The sequence below is a fragment of the Ochotona curzoniae genome, unplaced genomic scaffold, assembly GCF_017591425.1.
Source record: "Ochotona curzoniae isolate NIBS_2020 unplaced genomic scaffold, NIBS_Ocur_1.0 patch359, whole genome shotgun sequence".
Taxonomy (NCBI): domain Eukaryota; kingdom Metazoa; phylum Chordata; class Mammalia; order Lagomorpha; family Ochotonidae; genus Ochotona; species Ochotona curzoniae.
The window spans coordinates 350,035-375,985 of record NW_024466927.1 but is presented as its reverse complement, the minus strand read 5'-3'; the positions used below and the strand labels follow the sequence as shown (position 1 = coordinate 375,985).

Sequence of the window (25,951 nt, the reverse complement as noted above, 5' to 3'; positions counted from 1 at the left end):
AAAATATATTTTCTTCTGGCAGGCTTTCAGCTCTAAAATGGGGCTAATTCTACCTTTTGAAAAGAAGATAACTTCAATGTTTCTTTTTTCAAGAACACATAATTGAAGTTATTTTCCATCCGAGAGAAGGAACCTCTTGTACATCATTACAAATGGACAAGAAGAATGAGCAGCTCTGGTACCCAGAGTGATAGAGTATTCATTATCATGTAATCTTCCTGCATATCTTAGCTTTCCCTGGTTTTACCTGCCTGAGTGCTGCTTTTCTGGTAGTGCAATAAATCCAAGTTGTGTAACACCATGTAAGCAGGATCCTAGTAGCAGATGAGGATGTAAGGGAGGACAATGACCACAGCAAGGTCAGCGTCAGAACAACTCAGGAGACTGATGTAGTGACAGCTGTTGGAATGGGTGGAAAGCCATTTGTAAAACACTAAAAAAAAAAAAAAGCAGCCTTTATATATCCATTTGCCTCTTGCATTTGCAATAGCAGTAAATCAAGGCAGAGTTCTGGGAGTCTTCACTATTTGCATGCCAGTGCAGGCTCTTGATGGTGCTTTTTTTCTTTTTCTCTGTTTAAAAAAGATGATGGATTTTCCACTTCTACCAAAGGGAGGGACAATATTAGGATTAGGTGGTTAACTTTTTATGTTCTAGATTTCATGACCCAAGTATAGTGAAAGTTCAGTAGGCTGTGGAAAGCCTATGAACTGCCCACTGCTTACTCAGATTCAGAACGCTGAGTGAAGTTCTGGATGCTTCAGGGGATGCTGACAAGTGGCCTGTATCCATTAGAAATGGAAATCTCAACAAAAATGCGGTTTCTACTTACCCAGGGCATCATCAGGTTTTATAGACTACATAGTATCCGTGGTATATATATTTGTAATTTCATTCTAACCATGGGTAATAGTAGGCACCCTGTATACCTCAGATGCAAAAAAATGTGAGGCAGTATAATCAAAGGAAGCTTTGAAAATATCACATTGCACATAAAGAAACCAAGGCCCAGGAAATGGAAATGATTTGATCAAAATCTCTGGGCAAGTTAAAGGCAAAATTAAGATTAAAGCTATTCTAAATAGGTAGTATTTCTGTAATTATGGGTTCCTAGGTGGGAATATATAAAATATATAAAACACTTCAAAGACTATGTTTTGTTATATATGCGATTAATGTTGCCTTTAATGTTATTAATGTTATTCTTAATCTCATGAAGTTTAGCTGTACATAAAAAACTCTATCCTTATGTATTTTGTTTGCTACAAGACTAAAACTCATTCTCATTGTTGTACAGTCCTGCTCCTATGGCTGCCAGGGAGCTAGACCCATTTTTGACCATAAATATGGCACTATATTGAGTCTTCCCTTGATGCCAACCACATGAGCCCCAAGTGAGAGAGAAACAATGGCAAGGAAAAACTGGTGGCAGAAGCCATGTTTGTGTATTTTCTAATAACCTTTATTAGAAAAAGAAAAATTCTGACATGTAAACATAAAAATTATCAAGCACTGATATCCCCATGGCCTTTAATCATTAGTGGTTGCGTGTATTTCTTTCTGGTCCCTCCATGGAATCAGAAGCTAGCCAACCAGCCTGGTGAGTGGATGCCTTTCCTCTTGGTGGTAATTCAGGGTGATATTGTCCCTCTTGTAATATCTCCCATGACCATATGTAACTGCAACAGAGAATGAGAGGTGTGGTCAAGCTGTGTGCCCAGAAAGAATAGGAAATAGATTTGGTGGTGCACCAGCGGTCTCTGCCTTATAGAAGTCTTTTTAGATAACAGAGACCCTCTTTAAACATATGAGGTGTTCATTCATCCCTCAGCAATAGCATTATGCCTGGTTGTTTTTAACACATCCTCATGGCCTGTAGGTTTGATGTTTCCCAGTGTTCTTTTATTTGAGAAACATGACTTTAATAAAGGCTGCCCCCCCATCTCCAGTTTGGAATCTCCTAGTGACTTTGTCTTAGCTAAAACAAAATGCTCTCATTGACCACAGGCCATCTCCCCAGCCTAGCAGTCTAATTTCTATTTCTTAGTAGTTTTTCTGATTCATATCTTTTTTCTGTATACTATTCTTAGAATATTTCAGGTATTCTTCTACTCCCTGTCTCTTTCAATTCCCCTTCCTTCACTCTTTGTTCCTTTCCTCTCTCTCTCTTTCTCTCTCTCTTCCTCTCTCTCTCAGTTAGTTTGTCCTGCAAGATCAGACAAAGGTGCCTTCTCTTCCTGGTAGCTTTCTCCAAGTTCAGATCACTGGATTCCTGCCATGGCTTTTTTGCTTACACTTTATTGGGATTCTCTATTTATGTGTTCCTTTCTTTCAATGACTTGTCAGAACTCCAAATAATTTGACTTTATACGTAATTTTTGGCATCGCCAGATCCCTTAGGGAAGACAATGTTAAGAAAAATTTGACAGAGTCCCATGAAATCTAGTACTTGATAACTTACTAATGAATCATATAATGGTCTATTGCCTTTGCAAAGAAATCCAACCTTTTGATGAACACATAAGAAATTAATAGTGCTACTTAGAAGAAGGGTTTTGTAAATTATTATTATTAGTAAAGCTTGAAGGCTTTGTATTTGTTTCGTAGTTTTTTGTTTTACTGTTTAGCAGTAAGCTTGTACTCTTAAAAGAGACAATGGATTCAGTAGAATAAAATCCATCAATGGACCTTGATGGGCTTAGAGGAATGCTGGTGGAACCCTAAAAACCCTGTAATGTAGCAAAAGTACACCAAACTCAGCATTCCCTGGTTTCAGTAAGATTCTGCCTTCTTTCAACAGTGATGCTTCATTCATTTTTGCTTGCTTACTTTCTTGAACTTCAGTGTCTTCACTCTTGCATGTCCTGCAGGGCTGTTTAGTAAATATTTCCCAATTACATGCCAGTAAAGTTTGGAAAGTGTGATGCAAGTTTGAGGAATGTTTTGCCACAGTGAATGTGCTGTTATGTATGCAACACTTTTGCTTTTAAATAAAAAGCAAAATAATATAAATCCAATGCTTCCCCTCATTTTTTCAAATTTGTTTTATTACCCATCTACTGTGCTAGAAGGTGTTTATTAAAAATTAATTGGGCATGCTTGTTAATTTTTGTTACAATATACCGAGTCCTAAGTTTAAGTAGGAGATATAAATTAATAGGGGTTATCTCTCTTTTTAGCAGCAATAAAACTACAGAACAGTGAGACAAATTCCTTTCCTATCCTCACTGGTGTAATTCTCCTTATAACTAAGGGTTCAGGATTCACATGTATTACAAAAGTGCTAAGTACTGGACACTGGGGATGAAAGTAGTGGCAGGAATATTATAACCAAATAAAGACACATTGATGATCTCTTAGGGCCTTTTCCTTCTAAGGAATACAAGGAGTCCATGTGTAGCATCTTATAAAATGTAAGATGTAAAAGAAAGCAAGATCTTCTAAACTTATTATTTCAGAGAGCCAATAGAAACTGGTGAGAGAATAAAAGTAATGATACTATTGTTCTTAAAATTAAAAAATACTGAAAATGATGATAATTTAAAATTAAATTTCTGTTTCAAATGTGAATGCTAACTGTTAAATCTGATCTTCTGGCTTAAGTTTATGGAGGAAAGACTGGGCCTCCTTGCTACGTGTATATACAATAAAAGTCCAAGAAGGATTAGCTTTAAATAATGATAAATTGTGTCCATTCCCTAAAGATTCACTCTAAGATAGGACGGAAGAGTTATCAGGCTTTCATTAACAGTAGACCACTTAATTAAAAGAAGCTGATATAATTATTATTAAACATTATTTATACATTACCAGCATTTTCTGTATAGGAAATAATGGCAAAACAAATGCATAGAATTTGTAGTCAGGTCAAACTCCCCTTCCTTACCAACCTGGCAGAAAGGTGTAGAATACTTTTCTATTTTGTTACCTGAACTGGGATTATCCCTTCCCACAGAGGTAGGTGGAGGGTTTGCAAGAAACCCATTTTATTGGTATGAAATACTGAAATTCTGTAAAGCATATGAAGTAGATTAATTCTGACAAAGAGCAGCAGATACATAGGCAACCCGTAGTACAGAACAAAATCTGAAGTTTGCATGAACTTACCTAAAGACACCCACTTGGTGTCATCATTAAATTTCTGCCTCCAGTCACAATACAATCCCTCTTGTATTTCTGCTGTGAATATATTATGATGAACACCCCTATGTTATTCCAGTCTCATAACTCTCTTCCTCTATCTTCTAACCTATACTCCAGAAAGAATTTTCTGCGATTTGCTAGATAATGCACCTGGCAAAGATACCTAGCATTGTTTCTAGCATGTTGTTGTTCTTAAGAACATTCAGTCATGTTTCTTGGTGGCACGTGAGCTTCTTGAAACTGCATATACATTTTCCCTTTTTTGTTGATGCCATTTCTACCAAAAATTGAATTAGATAGATCATCAGCGTCTTTGTTGTCCATGGCTTCATCCAAGGCCTAGGAACCCTAGCTCATAAAACACTCTAGACATCCAGTTGGGCCACTCGGTGATTAGCTCACCCTTCCAAACTTACACATTGAGCCAGTTGTGTTCCCATCACAATCACCAGCACAGAACTGTTGAGCTGTGACTGTTCCTCAGAGGTTCTCATCTGACTTGCGTTGGAAGCCTACTCCAGGACTTCTGTAGTATCCAGCGCATCTCTGTCACCCAAAGTAGTCGTGTTAAGACATTCTGTGGTGAAGTAAAGAATTATGACTTTATAAATGCCCCCTAGGATTCTGCAGGCCAGAAAAAGCTCCCCCCTTAATGCTTCAGCATTTATCCTTTTAGTCATTTCTCTTTGTAAATAAGTACACTATACCTGCTTTACAAAAATGAGGCAATCATTTAGGATTAATTCTATAGCTGGATTTATTGACTTATTAACATCTATTGATCCTCTTTGCACATTTCTACAGGGAGATTGACAATATGACTGTCAATTGTTGCGTCACTTGATCTCACTGATGTATAGGAGCACATTTTTTAGTCCCATTTCTCTCAAATATGACCACTATAAATAGCTGTCATCAAATGATTTTATGTGTATTTGTGAAAAATGTTTCCTAGAATTGCTAGCGATGTACAATTTAAAGTTTAATAATATCAGCCAATCACTTGTCTAGTGTTTGCATTCATGCACATGAACACCAATATATCATTTTTAATAAGTTATCATCTATAAATGTTTCTTACCCTGATCAGACTCTTGTCCTCCCAAAGGCAAAGATGTCTGTTTTGTCTGCTTACACAAGTAATACGAAATTCCCATTGTGAGAATGAGTGAATAAGCTAATAAACTAGAAATTAAATAATGGCCCCTTTAACTCTCACAACAGCCCTGAATGTCAGATATAGGCTATAGTTCAGAGGATTCTCTAAATTTATATTTTAAAATGTCTTCAATAAATAACTGGATCTATGATTGTACCTTGCTGTGATTTTACCAAAACTAACCCTACACTGGTCTTTTTGAGTCTCAGATTTCATATTTCACAGTCAAGAAATTGACATCATAATTCTCAGATCCAGTGTATAGTTTTATTTCTTACCTTTATCATCAGACACAGCCCACAGATCATTTACTGCTTTTCCTTCCCCAGTCTATATCTTTCAACAATGAAATAAAATTCAAGAGTAATGTTAATGAGAAGCATAAATGATGCTCAGTCTTTCAGTCTTCTACATAGCTGTACTCCAAAGTTCTGTACATTTTAGAACAATGCAAAATTATTATACAGAAAAGGCCAATAGGTTCTAACTGGCCAAAATGTATATAAAAGACATTTACTGCGTAAGACCTCATCCATGTGATTAATATCCATCTTGTACTTGTTGAGATAAATATTTTGCAACAAAAGCAACATATGTATAGGGATGTTTTAACAAGATTTTCATATTTGACAACTCATTTAGCAGGGTGAAATTAATGGGAAAATGAATATGCAGTTGTTGGGTTTGTTTGACTCATGTACACTATTCTGACACAAGAAACTCTTAGCCAATTATTTCAAGAATGCATAACCATCAAGGTCAAATCATCCCCTGTTGATATCTGTGCCCATTGGCCATTGTGGATATCATCATTTCTAAGCTTTTAATAATTGTGTCTTTTTTATAACACTTTGATTATGTATGTTGTAACAGGATATTAGAAATAGTCAAAGTCACAGTGTTGACAAAGGGAAATATGACAAATTCTCTTAAATAACAACTTAAATAACACAAAATTAATTTTTCACCTAACAACTGATGTTTTTTCCATTTTCTATGCATTTATATCATTGGTTGATTATCTTAAGTGTTCTCTCATCTGACCTTTGATTCTCTTACATTGCTATTCTTTGGTTCACCCACCAGCCTAGTACCAATGGCACTGACTAACCATCCTGTTCAATATCTGACTGTTAACAGTGCTGAGGGGAAAAGAATTACTCAACTTCCTTCACTGGAACAAAAGGCCCTTCATTTTCTGGGCCCCTGCTCTTGATAAGATTTATCTCGCTTTCTACCTCAAGCTTTATATGTGGTCCAGAAAAACACAAGTGTCAGGAGTTCTTGATGCTTCCTTTCTGTAATCTAAACATGAGAAACAACCCCATCGTCCGTATTCTTCAACTGGAAAAAGTTCTGATCCGCACTGTTGCCTCTTCTCAGGAAATCTTTCTCTCAGGATGCATGAAAAAGTCTCCATCAACACTTTGCTTGTGCGCTTTCTATAACTATTTTTCTCATTAACCATTTATATATGTATATCTCCCAGTTGACTATAAGGTTCATGAAAAGGAAAGGATGAATTCATCGTTCTTTTATTAAAAAAATAAATATGCAACTAGTTTGTAATGACTTCTTAGTATTTGTTGAGCAAAATGGAGTACTAATGCTGTAATCATCTGCTAGGCAAATGAACAGAGTGATGTGTCCTAAAACTCAGGTCTCCTAACAGCAAAAGTCCAATCATTTTTACAATCCATTGTGAACATGACTTGTTCTGGCTGATTGCTCTGGTTGTTAGATGATTGCACTTATTTAACAACATCCTTTCTGTCTTTCAGGGAGGACACTCAGTTTCAATGGGGCCTGCATCTGCCCCCACTTCATTTCGTCCTGAGGATGAGCTTGAGCACCTGACCAAGAAGATGCTGTATGACATGGACAATCCGCCTTCCGAGGAATACTTTGGTGAGTGGAATCTAGAGCAGACTTCTGACGGAAGTCGGTTTCCCTAACTCAGCCATGAGGAGCATTATCAACTCCACTAGTGAACAATGAGCGTTCATATGTGTGGGAGTTGAAGTGCATGCACGTGCAATGGGAATGGCATTGCTAGACTGTCATGAACCTGATATGTGCTTACCTATGATGAAATAGCAGTGGTCCTCAGCATTTGCTGAGATACAAATTTGATTTCAGGGTATTTAGCAACACATTCGCTTCCTATTATATAGAAATTGGGTTTCTGCGTACATGGATTTAATGATTGCACGAAATGTGGAACTGAGTATTGTATAAACTATAACTTTTTCCCTGATCCCAAGGAAGGAAGTGTCTTTAGATTTGCCTGTCTCCAAACTGAATTACTGTGGATAGTTTACCTGTGCAGTCCACTAATGTGTTTCTAAATCTTCATATGAAAATCATGACACACTGCACTGTGGACTCAAAAGCCTGTCCTCAGGGGGATTGCAATTATATAGAAAAAATGAGATAAGCACAGAATTAGTTATTTATCTACCTGGAAAGTGACGTGAGATGTAAGAGTGTACCAAATTTTAGAAGTTTTCTTTTTAGTTTTTTTTTTAAGAGAACTCTATGTCGTTTCCCATAATGACTATACTGATTTCCATTCCCATCAAAGTATATAAGAATTCCCTTTTCTTTATGCATTTGCCAGTATGTTTCATGTTCTGCCTTTTTGATAAGAGCCATTCTAACAGGGGTGAGGTGATATCTCATTGTGGTTTTGATTTGCATTTCCCTGACAGCTAGTGAAATTTAGCATTTTTTTCTAGCCATTTCTGTTTCCTCTTTTGAGAACTGTCTAGTCGGGTCCCTTGACTACTTCTTAACTGGATTAATTGTTTTTGTTGTTATTGAGCTTGTCAGGTTCCTGATATATTCTTGACAATAATCCTTTATTGAATAAGTAGCTTGCCACATATTCTCCTCTTCTGTCAGAAGCCTCTATATTTTGCTTCTGAGTTGGATATAGTGCCAATTATTTTGCTTTTGTTAAGTGTGCTTTTCAGGTTTTAGCAAAAACAAACAAACAACAAACAAACAAAATAAACCTCTGCGTATACCAACTTCTTGAGGTGTTTCTCTTGAAGTGTTTCTCCTATGTTTCCATACAGAAAATTTAGTTGCAAGTCTTCAATTTAAGTTTTTGATGCATCATGAGTTCATTTTTGAATAGGGTGAAAGGTAGGAATCTAGTTACTAATGAATATCCAGTTTTGTCTACAGTATTTCACAGAATCCTTCTTCTAATGTATGTTCTTGGCATCTATGTCAAAAAACAGTTAGGTCTATATACTGTAAAATTGGACATTTGTTTTAAAACTATAAATAGAACTACCATATTGACCCAGCAATACCACTAATGGATATATGTTCAACAAATCATGACATTATTGTATCTAAGAGAAATCATTCTATCATGATTTTTGCATCATCATTTACAGAGAAGATAGGAAATAAAGGTATCCATCATCAGATTGATTCAAGATGAAAATGTGGTTACATATACGATGGAGTACTCTCCCACAGGAAAAACTAGAATGAAATCCTGTCATTTGTAACAAAATAAGTGAAATTGAAGGACGTCATGTTAAGTGAATAAAGACAAATACCACATGTTCTGCTTTACTAAAAATAAAGCAACTCAGGCTGAACAGAGAAGGTAATTGTAAGATTGGCATGAGGATGGAAACAATTTGAATACTGGGTAACAAATCAAAATTAGATACAAAGAATAAATTTGTAGCGTCACACTCACACTGTAAAGAATAGCACACAATAATTTTGTTGCTATTGTACCAACAAATGGAAGAAAAAAGCTCAAAGCTTCCAATAATAAAATAACATCAAAAAATGAGAAGTGCTGACCACTCTTTTTTGGTCAGAATACATTGGCCATGTGTGTATTTGAGTATCACATTTTAGGCCATAAATCTTTGTAGTGGCTGAAAATTTTTAAGGTTATCAGCATCATCAGGAATTGCTTTATGAGATTTATTTAATATAAACTATTTAAACTTTGTTATTCAAATATTTCATGGTAAAAACGGATTCCTGCCCGCAACCTGTTGGAGACTAGAACTGTAATGACGGTAACTAAGGGCTCTGTTCTAAAGCCACACAATATAAAAAGTGGAAAGTATTAGGATGTAAAAACACAGCACTCATTTTGAACGCGGATTGCCATGTATTTTTACTGAAAATATCTGCCTGGACTAAAAAAGTCTGATTCTGTTCCTTTCTCTGCCCCTTGTTGTCTGTGCAGTATCAGCAAGTCCTTCATCTGCCCAGACCCATTTCCCATCTTAATCCATAAGGGCTGAGGAGCAGTTATTTTTTTTTTCTGACATTTCTTTCAACACTAGTATGTTCAGTGTAAAAACAGTGTTAATCTAAAGATATATAACAGTCAAGGTATAATAAGCTGGTAGTCATCATCACAAGTACTTGAAGCAGAGTAAAGCAAAATAAGTAACTCACCAAGGTCTATACTGAAATTAAAACATATCAGAATTGCATCATTAAGTCTAGGAAATTTTTTCCATAGCAAAAATTTAAAAATGTAAATAATGAAGGCTCTACCAGGTTTTGTTAAATGAAAAGCTAATCTAATTTACTAAATATATTTTCTGCTATATGATAGCAGCTAAATACAGCAATAAGGAAAATTCAATTCAGATAGTAATTGTGTTAATGAATAAACATTGTGAACAAAGAGGGAAACAACTATAAATTATCTTTTCCTTTAAGTATTGTCCTCTCTACTATGTACAAGCATAGGAAATGTGAGCAAATATCTTATTCTCTATTCTTTTTTAAGATTTATTTGTTTGTTTATTATTAGAAAGTCTGATTGACAGAGAGAAGGAGAGACAGAGAAAAAGATCTTCCATCCAGTGGTTCACTCTCCAAGTGGCCACAATGGCCAGAGCTGAACCAATCCAAAGCCAGGAGCTTCTTTTGGGTCTCACGCACATGTGCAGGGTCCAAAGACTTTGGGTCATCCTCCACTGCTTTCCAGGCCATGGGCAGGGAGCTGCATGGGAAGTGGAGCAGCTGGGATCCTGATGCATTCAAGGTGAGAACTATAGCCATTGGACTATGGTGCATGGCCCCTCTATATCTTCTTTTAAAATCTATAATTATGGAGGGGGATGTAAAACCTATACTCTTACTGAGTAAAATACATACAGAGAGCACTCAAACACATACTGGTATTAGGCTCATACTCAGTAATCAGAGTTGTCCAATGCTCTTGGGGCTTTCATTTGATTTAAGAATATAAGATATGCCCATTAAAAATTAATTAATGAATCTTAAACTTCAGTTCCTAGCCACAGTAGGGCATATGTCACCCAGGGGCAAATAATTGTTAACAAGTGAAGATTACTAACCATGAAAGAGAAGGCAGAAAAATGGCTTATATTAAGTCATCTCTGTACATCAGTATTTTATGTCCATTGTCAGAAATTAACCAGTTCATCCTTCTAGGAAAACAGAGTGTATAAAATAGACATTATCGTCATCTCCAAGTCAGGAAGTGAAGGTACAGAATTATTAAGTAAATTGCCCAGTAACAATAGCTTGGTGAGCTGGATTAGAAACCAGTATCTAAGTGTGTACATTTGGACATTACACTTCAGGAGTTAGTGAGAGTTAGTCAGGCTGTATATTTAGGAGAATGTTTGTGGAGACTGGTTTTGAGAAATTAGAAAATAAAGGATAGGTATTCTTTTATGCAAAAAAAAACTGAGAGTAAAGTACAAGTTAGTGCCAGGATTATTCCAGGAGAAATTTTTTTTCCTGTGGGAAATTTCCAAGTTTCTATTATGTCATGGATTTTCTATTAGATGGTCCTTAAGAAAGACATGGATCTAATTGTCAAATGTCATTTTAGTCTATTGGGGATATGTACCCAGTTGCAATGTTTTATCATACATAGGACAGAATGTGACATGTTACCAAATCAAAGTTCAGCCAAATGCTCATTGTGAATCTAGAAAAATAGAGCACATCCAGAAACAGGAATATAAATATTTGAGGAAGCCTTCGTCTTTGAGCAGGTCTTTCAGATTGTCCTAATGGAGACTTGAAATCAGAACGCAGTAGAAAGCTGTGGTCATTGCTAATGAAGAGAATGTCGACATACAAAGGCATAAAAATATAGAGTGAAACATCTATGTGATCAATAGCATGTTTCAAGATCGGCTGGTGAAACTGATTGTGCCTAAATTGGAGAAAACTTTTAAACTCTGGCTAAAGGATATAGTCTTCTTTTTGCGTGTGTGTGTGTATTATCATGAAATTTTTTAAAATTTCATTTTATGACACAGTTTCATAGGCTCTGGAATTCCCCCAACCTCTCCCCATACCCTCCCCCCCGTGTTGGAATCCTCCAATAGTTTCAGTAGTGCAGTTCAAGTCCAGTCATGATTCTTTCATTGCAAACATGTACCATGCATAGAGTCCTGCCTCTTATTGTCCAGATAAATTCAATGAAGTAGTCACAGGATGTGACTAAGAACTTGTATTTTCTAACATATTGGTCATACAATACCATGTCAATTAACTCCATAGTGTTGTAAATTGTTGTTGATGTCATGTCATGGCCTTTCATTGGACTGGATGATATTCTGCCAGCTCTACTTTCAGACCAGTGAGGATCTCCCTGAGAAACTGTTGAATTAATCTTCTATAATGAATCTACACATTGGGATGATATGTAACAGGCATTGTTCTGCGGGTAATGGTAAGGACCATCAGCTTCAGAACCAAATGCCTTGATCTGAAGGCTGATTATACCTCTTCCTGCCATTCAAATCAAGAGGCAAAGGGCCTAACAAACTGTTTGATTTGTTCAACATTTCCCAAGCATCTTTGGGTCTGCATCATGCTGGAGAGCAGGGACATCAGATGCACAGGCTGTGCGCTCACAATACTCACAGTTTTCCAGGGAAGGACAGGAGAGGCACATGGGTAAAAAAAACTTTCATTGCAACTAACAACTCTGTGTACAATTAGATCAGGGCACTATGTTGACTTGGGAGAAACAGGTGTAAGTCTACCTAAAGATAACACAAAGATTACACGAAGTTTGTGCACGTCCACATTGCCTGACCAAGAAGTTTAAGTCTTCTCTTGCAGTCTACCACAACTTTTCTCTGGCTCTCTCCTTGTCTCTCGCTCTTTCTCTCCCCTCTTCCACCCTTCTCTCTCCATCTCTTCTTTCTTCCCTCCTTCTCTCTCCCTCTGTCTCTTTCCTTCGCTCCCTTTGCCTCTCCCTCTCTCTGTGTCTGAACACTACACTGGCCCCAGCTAAAACCCTTAACGTACTTTCTTCCTCCATCATTTTTTATTTGTTCAGTGCTGAAAATTTTCACTGCAACTGTAGCTGATTTTGCTGAATATAATTAAGGGCTTTCATAACAGATCTCCTGCTGGACCACATGCTGTACCAGAGAGTGAAAAGGCATAGAATGTGGATAAATGGTGACATTTATTGCTATGGTTATCTTGCTTCCTTTTCATATTGTACCTCTAGTTTCACTTAGTTAAAACAGATTAAGGATAAATTGTTGTTGTTTATGGTGTTTTGATCACATCTAGCATTTTAATTATATTCAAACAATTATTATAATTATGGTATGGGTGGTGTCAGTGAACTGATATGTTGTAATTGATGTAATCCTGAATGTATGCCAATATCACTGTAAATCTACCCAAAATACCTAATTCCAGTGTAACCATTAGAAAAACCGAAAAACCAGGTAATGGGACACCCTAAGACAACTTTCCAATGTTCTTCAACATTCTCAATGGAATAAAAACTATTTTAACTTAAAGGAGACTACAGAGACATACCAGTCTAAAGCAAGACATGAATCTATATTGAGTTCTGAAAAAAAAATATTTCTAAATATCTGGGACAAAAATTTTAGTATATACTGTATAGAAGATACTATCAATTTCACTGGGCATGCATTTATGGTTATTTAGGGCAATATCTGTTTTTATGTAGCTATATGTAAATGTATATTATAAAGTATGATTGTGTCTATGAAGCACATTAAAATGGTGACACATGACAGCTGGGTTGTTGATAGGTAGATCTATAGACAGAAACCTAGATGTATATAAATATAGAAACATGTTTCAGGAAAAACTCACTTTAGTCTACAACAGCTAGATATATTATAACTGTACAGCTACAATAAGTCTTCCTCAAGAATGCATTAAAGCACATCACAAATGAATCATTACAAAAAAGGCTGAGTCTTTGCATTTTTGAAATTTCCTTGTTGTTTAATCTGTTTCCTTTTTTTCTTTTTTTAAGACACAGCACCACTTACCAATGTTGGTGAGGTGAGGACAATTTTTATGGTATTGAAAAAAAAAATGAAATGGAATGGAAGCACTACAGTTTTAAAAGACCCTGTAGCAGTTACAGTATGATTGGTAAAACTGGCAATGTCTCCATTTTTTAAAAGAAGCAACAAGTGGTATAGACAGGCTCAATGGATTGTATAAGGTCCTATGGTTAGTAATTTCAGTATTTGGACCCACTTTTCTGGTTTCAGATCCATTTTGGTTCATTGCCATTAGAGAGATGCATGTGCTGTTTCTGCAGATTGTCAGTGATTGTTCTTATGTCATCTTTACTTTCACTTGACAGATACAAGAACAACTTCTGTACAAGGCCACATGTTTTGTAGTCTGGATTTCAGTATTATTGACAATGTATTTTGGTTATCATTAAAACTCTGAATTAGCTGATGGAACTGTACGTAAACATGTTTCCTTTCTTCAGTTACATACTGTGGGAAGATAAGTTGTCTATTGCCTCCATATCCACTGTGTGAGGTAACTGTGCCTATTATTTTGACCATGAATAAAGGCAAATTATGGATAGCCACAATTACTTTTGCTTTCTCAAGTTCTCCATTGCTTTTTAAAAATTACAAGTTGAAAGCCTCTGCTTTCCCACAGGTAGGTATATAAAATGATTTTTCCTGGGGGGGGTGGGGAAATGGTGGTTTTAGTGTAACCACACCTTAATGGACCCTGCTCAACTTCATTAAATATTCTTACTGTTATATTGCAGGATGAATCACAATGTAGCAGTTGAATAAGCGTATATCTTAGAATGCAATATAAGTTCACTATTCTGTGTATATTTGCTATCTTAGTTGCCCTTCAATTTTGGCTCTGACATATTTCCTGAGCTTGTGTACCTGTCTTCCTTTTGACAGTGGTGTCACTAAGTGGACCTCTAATCACTGTCTTATATGACAAAGAGGTAAGAAAGAATAAAGTTGGGGGTAGGAGAAAATTCTTACTTATTTCAGTTGATCAGTTTGTCAATTTTGAGCTATAGTTTTAGCTCAATTCATTTGTACCAAAGCTGAATCCTTGGTTGAAATACTTGCATCTTGTAGCCAGCTGTATCTCTGGGACTACTAGACAGGTATGTTTATTCTCAAGATGACTCTCCAGTCCGGTGACAGATGCCCAGGAGGAATGAGAAATAATGGACTGTGTAACTATAATTTATAGTAAACTCCGAATCTAAAACCAGGAGTATGGATAATTTTAAACTATTGAAATAAATGAGTGAGAAAGGCATTTGGAAAATTGGGGAAACTAAAGGAATCGTTTCCAGTTGTGCAGCTTACTTCCGTCAGTACAGAGGGAAAATATAAAATATGCTTGGGTTTTTTGCGTGGAACTCAGCACATCTCTTTGAAATGATCCAAGAGTGTCCCATGTTGATATATACACCCAGAGCCTCTAAATTTTGTGCTTCCACTTATTTTAAAAGCAAAAGCATGTTTGTGTATTGGGTATTCCATATGTGTATGTTTGTGACCATAGGGTGCTTCTCAGCAGATAATAGTGTTCTGAGCATATATCAGAGCTGAAGACAGTGTCTCTGGAAGAGGCCGTTGTTATGTATCTGAGGATGGACTGGAAATATCTGACAGCGTATTTTTAAGCCTGAAGCTGTAATTATCTTGGCATTGTTCATATGGTGTTGTCTTATTCCTTCTTAAAAAAAAAAAACTGAAGTGTGTGAGTCTTAAAATTGTTTGGTGAGCTATTTGAAGAAGCACTGTGCTTTCAGAACAGCACTAGGTAAATTCTCTTCACAGAACTTGGCATTTATCAAAGATTTTTTTTGTTGTTTTTCTCTGAGTGTTGTTAGTGAGGAATATTGAGAATCTGCATACAGCCAAGAAACTGTTGTAGTAGAAACTGGGCTTTAGACTCTTTGAAAGGACATTTGGACAGAGGTGAAGGACAGAATCCAGCAAGTGCCTCGCTATAGGAGGCCAGTAAAGAAGCCACAAAAATAAAACAAAGGACCTGATAGGATTTCACCATGGAAGCCCCAGTTTAATACACCCTGTGCTATGTGTCTTTTCCACTGAGAGGTAGGTAGAGATCCAGGCAATGTTTCTCAGTGGAAACAGAGATCTCACAACCATGGACAGGATGGTTTGTTTGCTTTCTACACTAGTTGAAGAATTAGAGAAGTAAGTGTGTCTAGATGTTCTCTAAGATGCTTAGAGACCTATTTGCTATGGTTTAAGGGATGGCTTGGAGACACAGAGAACAGAAAAGCCAGAGCCCAGGCTGACTGTTGTCAGTATACTCCTATGCCCAGAAAGAATTAAACAATAAAGGCAAGTTAGGAGAAGCTGGCAAATTCCTACTCTGTATATCAAAATGACTCATGTGACAGACAGAAAGAAGTCCTGGGGAAAAGTCTAGGCCAAATCGTAACAATCCCTTTTGCGGAAGATGATGATAGATACTCAAACAACTGATGAATGAGTAAATTCAACTTTTTAGGTTCTGTGCAACTCTTGTATTCTGTGACTTGATTATCTAAACCTGCATGGGAGATAATGTCTTCCATGCAAATTCTAGTATGACTCCCAGAATGTCATTATTTTGTATGATCATGACTGACATTTTGATTGTTCCCTTTAAAGCACTTTTATGCATGTTACATTGTATGAGCAAGGATAGCAACTTTGCACAACTGGCTGAGTTTATTTCCATTTGGCACAGGAAAACAAAACAAAACAAAACAAAACAAAAAAGATTGGCTTAATAAGGGATTTCTTACTCTCTAGGATCTCACAAATCATAGAAACTGTGGATGGCAGAATTACGCTGGGGCCCAGGCCTTCTGATGTCAGCCTGTTTTCACCGTAGTGTACTGTCTTAGCACCACTTGCTGCATTGAACAAGGGCCATAAGATAGACAAATTCACATCCTCTGTATGTTAGCTCTTTAATCTATACAAGAAGAAATGTGATTGCTTTCAAATATGCTTAGAAAGTCTCAGCTGAGATGTGCTAAGTGCATTGTACTTCGTTATTTTTATTACTGTATGGCAGAACAATGATTACTAAAATAATCCTGTCAGTTACAGACTGGGGCTTGACACCAGATGGGCAGCTGCCTTCAGCACAGTTAGAACCTAAGATTTCAGGATCTTGTTTTCATAGCTGAAGGACCAAATTAATTAAAAATCCAAAACCACAATGGAAGAAAAATTAGAAAATGGGTGGTTTGGAGGAAAGGTTATATTGATGTTGGGGGAAAAGTAAGGTTATTGGTTTTGTTTCTCTCTAGCATATTTTTTAGGTTGTCTGGGAGTCCTGGGAATACAAAGTTTGAATTTAATGAAGCATATCAGATATATTTCCTTTTGTGGTAATGATTTCTGGTAAAATGTTTGCTAGAGCAGTATATGTTTACAGCACTGAATAAATAATAATGCTAAGAAGTTTATGTATTCCATCTTAGCCCACTTTAATTTTTAATTAATTCAGCTACTATGTTTTTAAGTATTGATTTGGTATCCTAGATTTATAGCAGCAAACCATGTGGTCTTAGAAAGTATGCAGGACAACCCTTCATTTTCCAGAAAGCTGAAAGCCACATGACTCATTCAAGGTCATACAACTAAGAGTATTTTGAACCCTGTAGCCACATTTTCCTTTCTGAATAAAGAGTATAAATTAGTCTCTGACAGGAGAGGAATAGGGAGGCTTTTTACAAATGCGAAAAAGTAGGTTAGTCTAATTCTTAAGCTGTGATGAGTTCGCCATAATCATACCTGGAAATGCATATATTGAGGTGAGCATTTGATGCAGCAGCTAAGATGATGCATGGCATGCCCACATCACATATTAGATTTCCTGACTTCAAGTCCCAGCACCACTTCCAAGAGTAGCCCCCCGCTGATGTATTTTCACTTGCAGCCATCAATAGGGCAAGTACTTGGGTCCGTGCAACCCACATGGGAAACCCATCTTGAATTCTGGACTCCTGGCTTCAACCTGATACAGCCCTAGCTGTAAGCATTTGGAAAGTATACCAACAAATGGGAGCATCTGTATATTTGCATCTTTCTCTTCCTTTCAAATAAAATAAATAATTTTTGAAATTATAATAAAATGAAATAACTTTGTAGAGCTTTCATATCTGTATCTTCCCAAACTCCTAATATTTAAACACTAAAGAATCAGATTTCAGGTACCTCTTTTTCTTTGTGTTGAAAAATTGTCTTACTGGTCATATTATCCACTAGAATGTAAGTCTGAGAGTTCATTGTTGTATCTCCATGTCTACTCTTAGAGCACTACCTACCACTTAGGTATTTTGTATTTTTTTAGCAAATTAATGAACTTACTACATGAAAATCATGAAGATATTCACATTTCTATAACAGGATATGGTGCACAGTAAATTATGAGAGAAATATTTATTGAATAGATATTATTTATTTACTACCTTATATAATCATAAAAATACTGGAGAAATAAGGAGGGTATCTAAGGGACTTTTATAGAAAAGCACATTCATTTTTAGAAATGATGAAAATGAATAAATTTTCTAGAATCACAGGCTAGCTAGTGACAGAGCTATGTAGTATAATTCCATATTTTTGTTCCTTTTGTTAGTCATGTCAGAGCACTGTGCAGTGTATAAAGTTAATGACGACCCTGGTCCCACATTTATTGATGCCTTTGGAATTTATCTATTTTGTATTATTCTGTGAACTTGAAAGATTGAATAGGTCTAATGAAATGTTGATTAGTATTTTGTTTTTTAAATATTTATTTTAGGTGAGCTAATTTCATGTATTTCACAATGCAGATTTAGGAGCATTGTGATACTTCCCACTCTACACACCCTCCTGCTTTTTCAGTTCACTTAATAATTACTGGATTAGCATCCCATTAGGAAAAGAATTCATCAAATAACACAGTGAAAAAGAAAGTTTCTTAAGATTATAGGCAAGGGCTGTAGACATAATTAAATCACAAAAGCTGTTTTTTTGTCATTTGTGTGTGATGATTTCCAGTTGTATTTATTTTCTTTTTCAAGTTCTAGATCCACATTCTACCCCAACCTGAATTTCTCGTCTGGTGCTTGTTTCCTAGATGATCTCTAGTTGTCCCATCTAATCTGATTGGGTGTGATGTTAAGAGAATCACTGTGAAGGAAACATCCATTCCTTATGTTTGCCTGAGTTGTCCAAAAATAGCTAGTCATGAAAAGTCATTTAGTAAAATGGGCCCCCTCAAGGCTGTGAACCACTACCCTTGAGTGGTGATTTATGCTATCTTAATAGAAACAAAAATCATGATCTCATAAGTGAAGATTGGTCTCACCATTTCATCAGAAGACTGAAAAGTAGGAAGATGATTCCTACTTGATCATTGAACATCCTTTAACTATTTACTACGGAAGCAAACTTTAAAAAAAAAATAACGGGAGATCAACTGCTTGTATGGCAGAGAAAGATCTCACAAATTTTTGGTTATATTTTGTTTCCTACTGAGACAAGAATAGAGATAAGAACTGAACCTACAAGTGCTAATTATGCATTTTCTACTCTTCACACACAAACACCTTAACTGTCTACTCAATTCTTTCCCCTCCAAACCTTTCCTCTATACTTGCACTTACCCCACAACTTTCTCTAAAACATAGATAATCATCTCCTTCCAGACTTTGATGTGATATTAGGATTGTCAGAGGCATAATTAGTTGACTGTCAGCAAAGCCATTGTTTGAACATCTGCGCAGTTCTATTTGGTAGACATTTATTGTATTTTTAATTGAGCGGACTTATTCATTTGCAAATATTGAGTGCCTACTACGCACTAATTGTAGTCTATGCTGTGAGAGATAATGGAAATAAAATAGCATGATGCCCCCCCCCCCAAAAAAAATAAAGGCTCTAAATCATGTAGAGCCAAGGGCTTTGATGAAGGACAAATTTCTTGACATTCAGTGATAAATCCACTCTTCTGATCCAGGGAATTCTGCTACTGTCCGAGCTTACCTATGCCAGAAAAAACTCTGCAAGAATATACAGGAAGAGATTTTTGTTTGGAGATTAGAAACACTGTAAAGCACTGTGTTGTCTGTGGTCAGCATTGTCAGCAAACATTAACAAAAGGAAAAGAATATTCAATCCTTGTCCCAAATATAAGAATCACAAGCAGCCTCAGAAACAGTTCCAATTAATGATGTCATGTACCCCAGGTGTCCTCTTAATCAGACTCTGATATCAACCATGTTGCATCAAATCCTTTTAGATTCACTACAGCAATATAGAGCTGAGCTCTCAGTCCTCATTTGGTTCTCTAGCCATCAAACCTTAAATTTAAGTTTACCATGACTATTGTTTGTTTAAATTCAACAAAAGAGAACTGAAACACTGTACAGAAGGTACTTGCTGAGAAGGCTAAGAGGACACACAAACAGAAGAGAGAACTCTCACATTCTCTCCTGTTCAGCCTGAGGAGAAGGAATTTAGAAATCATCTAGCTTGACAGTTTCCCAGCCTTCAGTTGTCAGAGAATCCCTTCTTGATTTTTACCATGTATGTAAATTATCTATTATTTGCCTAAGCTTTTATTTAAATCAGTTAAATTTTTAGCCTTCCTTGTTTCCTACCTTTATGTTAATAATATTTCTAAGTTTATTTTGTCGATTGAGGTGCGAATTGTTTCGTCTTTACCAAAAGACATAGAAGTATATTTCAATTTTAAGCTGTTCATCCTTAATATAGGTTATGTTTGAAATATTGATTAATTTGTCATTCAGATAAGAGACAAATTGATGGGAAGCCATGATGAAACAATGCCCTCAAGGTTGTCTGCTAAATTAATTTTTATTAAATGAACTTGGATCTGGGGATTTGGGTGTTGACACAGTTCAGTGGTGCAAAGACCTGGATATCCATCTCCAGGTACTGTCTGAACTGACTTGCTGAGGCATCCTAGGCCAGTCCACCTTTGAGGTTCTTGCCTGTCATTTTAGGAAGTTAACTATATCATGAAATTTTTGGCCCCTGAATTTCTTTGCCTCAAGCATTTTTCATATTCTGCCCTCTACAAACCATTAAAATGTAAGTGAACAGCTGAATAACCAGTTGCCGTATAAAAGATTTCAATAGTGTGTGCTTCAGAGTTTTAAGGCAGAGCTGGAAACTCAAGAATCAAATTTACTGGACCATTTTATGCTCTATTTGGTGCAATGTCTCATTTCTTGAGGTTTATGAGGATGTTCACTGCATTGAAAGTACCTTGGACCATAGCAGTTAATCATTATAAAGTATATTTGTACAATATAATAATACTGTTTACTAGTGTAGTATTGTGTTATTTAAGGTTCTTCCTGGATTACAGTGGTCTTCAACATAACGCAATCCTCTTATAAAAATGAATAATTCATCTTTTGTTAAATAACATAGTGAAGTAAGCGATAGACTTGAAGTCAAGAACTGTAAACCCTTAATCTTCTCTATGTAATACTGGTGACATTTAATGTTTGCACTGTGCATCAAACATTTTTCTACTCCTTATTGAGAGCCATTTTTTTTTAACCAATCTTAAGATTAGAGATTTTTCTTTTTACAGAAAACCCAGTTTATCCAAGGACAGATTAAAGGATGAATATAAACTCTGTTTATATTAGTTTTTTTTTTTTTTTTGCAGGTATTTGTTGATTAGTTAATTTACCACTTAAGATGCTCACTTCTTATATCAGAGCCTAGTGTGAGTCCCAAATATTCCGTCTCCAGTCCAACCTCCTACTCATTCACCCTCTGGGAAACAGCAGTTAGTGGCTCAAGTACCTTGGTACTTGGCTTCATGTGAGAAACCTCAAGTAAGATCCAGCCCCCAGCTTCAGGCAGCCTAGCCCAGCCTGACTTTCTCTCACCTCTCTGTCTCTTTGTCTCTGTCTCTTTGCTTTTCAACTAAAATGAAAATTATTTGAAATATTAATTCTTTTATGAACCTTTGTAACCTTCCTGAGTATAATTCATTTTATCTGTTTAAAATAATCTATTTCATATTCTTATTACGGTATCAAGTTAAATAAATAGTTGTCAAAGTATTTTGTAAACCGTTAATAGAAAAGTGTACATTTAAGAGATGTACACTCTCAATACAGTATCTGACTTGATTTATGCCATTTATGATTAGTGTGTAATAATCACTTCATTGATGTTTAACATTAGCATTTATGTCCGTTTGAATTTTAATACTTAATGTTTTCATTTTTGTTCTCTTGTTTTTGGAATATCATTAGAAAAAATACAGAGTATTTTTCAGTCATTGTGTGTGAGAAAGCAACACACCCAGATATACCACAGTGTTCTCATTTGCTGAGCAAACTACTCTTGCTTTTTAATGTGGAATGCAGTAGAACTAATTGAAAAGATACAAAATGAATTTTGACTCATATTGTTCAAGATGAATCATAACCCACTTTCTCATCTCAGATGTGAAGAAAAAAAGTAAAGAAAACAACCACATACGCAGCTTTACTGTCTGTGTCAGCATAATCAACATAGAGTGTTTTTCAAAAGAACAAAGGGTATCGTTCTTCTAGTCTGAGAATTGCAGGTAGTTGGAATCCTAATTATTTTTTGTCTGTGATCTGTTGAAATTGTCTTTTCCTGCTTTGGTTAAAGTATTTCAGTCAAGAGTAGTTTGGGATCCATTAACAACTGTTGCCTAAACCATTCAGAAATCTGTGATCTTTATTGAACAATTCAAGGCCCTACAGAGATTGGATTCTTGATTCAACATCCAGTCCCAGTGTCTGTTCATCAGGTGGTAGGGAGAGAGTGACAGAAAATCCATAGGTATTTGGTCAGGATGAAACTTCTGCTTCTCTGAACATTACTTGTTTGTATTCATTGATGTGAATTACTAAAGAAATATATAAACTGCTGGCTTCTCACGTCAGGATGTATAAACTACTTTGCTTCTAAACGTAGCTTTAAAAGGTGGACGAGAGGAGGTTTGCACAAAAAGGCACTGCATCCCACCCTAGGTTGTAGTCTCCAATTCCCAAGTCAGAGTTTTCTTGTTATTGTGGTCTGTTTTGTTCATATCTATCAGAGTCTCTTGGTGTTCATGAATGTGTGTGGTGTGTTTGTGTCCATACTTCTGACATGATGTTAAAATGATTGAATAGAGATACTTTCTGCTTTTTGTCTTCCCCAAAATGCAAAATGGGAAGATAGAACGAGATGTTTTAAATTTCTTTACCATTCCACTGATACCTTTGCATACAAGATCGAGTCTCTAGTATAATTTAATCCTAAATATTAACACCATTGTTTCAATTAAAAAGGCAGCTGACAAATATTGATTTATAATTATGTATCATGAGTTGCATATGTTTTGCTCATGTATCTTATAGTAACATTCTGTGATTAGATAATGCTCTCTTACGGGTGAGAAAACTGAAACAAAAACAAGTTAAATAATTTTCCCAGGATTTAGCAATTGATAGTTGACATTTGAACCAAGAGCATGATTAATAACCCTTGACTTGACTAAACCTTGTAGAGGATTAAATAACTGAGGCCTTCCAAAGATTAGAACCACAGGGTGTGTTGTATGTCTCTCAACTTCTCTGCCAAATGTTATCCTATTTTTCTGTGTACTTCTTCTGGAAGAAATTTTTCTGTTTGATATAATTCCTCCTGATTGCAGGATACCAGCACTGAGCAGGCAGCAGGTACACCCCTACGGTTCCATCACTGTATGTGCAGGCCTAGTGTATCAACAGCGCTACAAGGATAATAGTGAGCCACTTACTCCAAGTGCTATGACGAGAAGACAATCCATCTGTGTTCTTCTTTTTCTCTCTTGTACTTAAAGCCTGATTACTGAAATTTTAGTGATGGCTATATCCAGAAATCTACCTTTTTTCACAAATTGTCACAATCCAGTGTTGCCTACTTCACACATGGAAATAGTTTATTTTAAATTCTAATGATCCTGTGAACTTTAGAAAAGCCAGGTCCAATGGCACTGCCAAGCTAGAAATGACAGTGAGCAAGGAAAAGAACTCATCTTGAAAATAAGGTCACCCTATTGACATGTAATCAGGCAGAAGAGTTCAGTGCAATAGCTAGCAATTGGCTCGCTCAGTCGGAAGTTGCTGCTATTTTAGGCCATCAGCAGGAGTGTCAATGTATCTGTGAATTTTGGCATTTTATTTCATTAAGGTGGTTCAGGAAGCCAGAGACTGCTTAACTGATTCTTCGACTTAGTTCCCACTCCTAATTTTGGATGTGTGGTATCTTCAGGCAGCTGTTGTGACACCCTGATTCTAAAGAAAACTTTTCTTGTGCCTCTGAAGCAATCCTGGAACAATCTACCCCACATCCTACTCTTCTGGAACTTCCCATGCTCTGCGTTTCTGGTTACAGGTGGCATGGGAGTAGAATTGCTCCTGAATCTCCTCTTTCAGACCAAGGAAATTCCAGGTATTTGCAGCATTTGCCATGCAAAATGTGTCTGAAGTAACTGTACTTTCACTGAGGCGTTAGGCCTAAAGTGAGATTTTATGTGGAGATCATGTAAGAAGATGCCTGTGGAAAGATTGGCCTCAGCACAGCAGTCACTTTTGACATCAAGACATACCCCAGAGAGGCCACAAGATTTGTTTAGGTAAGATTAGGAAAATTCTGAATTTTGTTATTGGTAAGGATTTGGGATCTGAGCTTATTTAAAAATGTTTTCAATGAGAAGTATCATGCTTTCTAGATAAGAAACTTACAGCATTCTTTGTTGAATTTTTAATAATATGAATGGCCTACTGTGTACTGCCATTTCCCTTAAATACTGTATACAAAATAGAGACTGCAGTTAGAAGCAGCCCAGTTACAATACGACAGTGCATTGTTAGAGATTGGTAATATAATATGGAGGAAAGAAATTGAAGTGGCATACTTTGGTTGGAAAGATTTTCTAACACAGATCATGCTGGGGCTGAACATCAATGTAGTTTTGTATTCAAGGACATTTTAGATGAGCAGTTTGGTAGCAACAAAGAAATAGAGACAAACGAGAATTACAAAAAGTGTGTTATGACTAGTGATAGAGAGCAGGGGAAGGAAAAATGAAACTAAAAGAATGATCAATGGTAAAGGGAATTAGAGGGTCAAGAGCTCTAGTGCAGTTGTTGAGGGAGGGGAGTGTAGAATGGGAAGGGCTTGAGCAATTGGAGAAGAGTCTGGGTGTAATTTATATTAGTCTAAGGGAATTAAGAGTTAAATCAAAGTAGTTGTTTTGAAGGGTTAGAAAGACTGGCTTCCAAGAGGGGTAGGAAGGGAAGATGAGGCTTACTCTGGGCTTCCGTCTTAATTGAATAATGGTATCGTTAAGTAATATGAGAAAACAGAAGTTCCAAGGAGAATAGTGTCATTGGTCCACAGAGATGCTCCCCACTGATAAGCAGTTTAGTTCCCATTCAGCAATGCTTAATGATTCCATTCGTCAATATTTATTGTAAGCATGCGCTGTTCTAGGTTTTGGTACAACAGCAGAGAAAATAACTTATGTTATGAGGTTTGTAGTCTAAAAAAAAAAAGATTAAAACATGTCACTTGTCAGAGTGGTATATCCTACAGAGAAAGCTAAGCTAAAATGGGGAATAGTGTGTGATGCAGTGGCATAGGAGGTAGATGTATAATGGTCAGAAGTATGTCAAACATAACTGTGAGGTTCCTATTGTTGGTAAAATCTGATTCGCCTAACCTTTTTTTTTTTTTCAGTTTTTGTTTGAGTTGTAACCTACTCTCATAAAGAAAGGAAATAGCAATAAAACATACATACTTACAGACATATAGATATATGTGAATAGTTTGTGTTGTCAACATAGCACATGCCAGAAAAAAACAGAACATAGCTAAAAAGGTAAAATAACAAAAATGCACAAAAGAGGAAACTCCCCTAGGCATTAATCCTTATTCAAAAAGCTAGGTGGTTTAAGTTTTAAAGTTACAGAAAAAGATAACAGATTTAATCAAAATATTTTAAACAGGAAAGCCTTGAATGTAGGCAGGGAGTTGCTTATTTCCAGATACCCAGGTAAGAATAAAACTAATCTTTCAACTGCTTGAGATTAAATTCTCTCTTTGCCACAGTGACCTTGATCAAGTTTCAGACTTTTTGAACCAGTTTGCTCATTTGCAAAGCAGAGATGGTTATAATAGTATCTGTGATGTGGTTTTGGAGGGTTAACTAAATTAATAATACAACTCTTATTGCAATGTCTGACACATAGATGGCATTGAATAAATGTTCATTATATCATTGCAATACCAAGGATGTTAGAACATC

At 36.2% G+C, this 25,951-nt stretch overlaps 1 protein-coding gene across 6 annotated transcripts in view; it reads left to right on the top strand.

The window, feature by feature from the left end:
* Positions 1 to 25,951, top strand: part of LOC121167276 (lipoma-preferred partner) — a 688,035-nt gene that overhangs the window by 511,055 nt on the left and 151,029 nt on the right. For all 6 annotated transcript variants that reach the window (XM_040996717.1, XM_040996718.1, XM_040996716.1 and 3 more), the window contains one exon: positions 7,084 to 7,210. In XM_040996717.1, the coding sequence (XP_040852651.1) occupies positions 7,084 to 7,210 (127 nt within the window). The remainder of the gene's footprint in view (positions 1 to 7,083; positions 7,211 to 25,951) is intronic.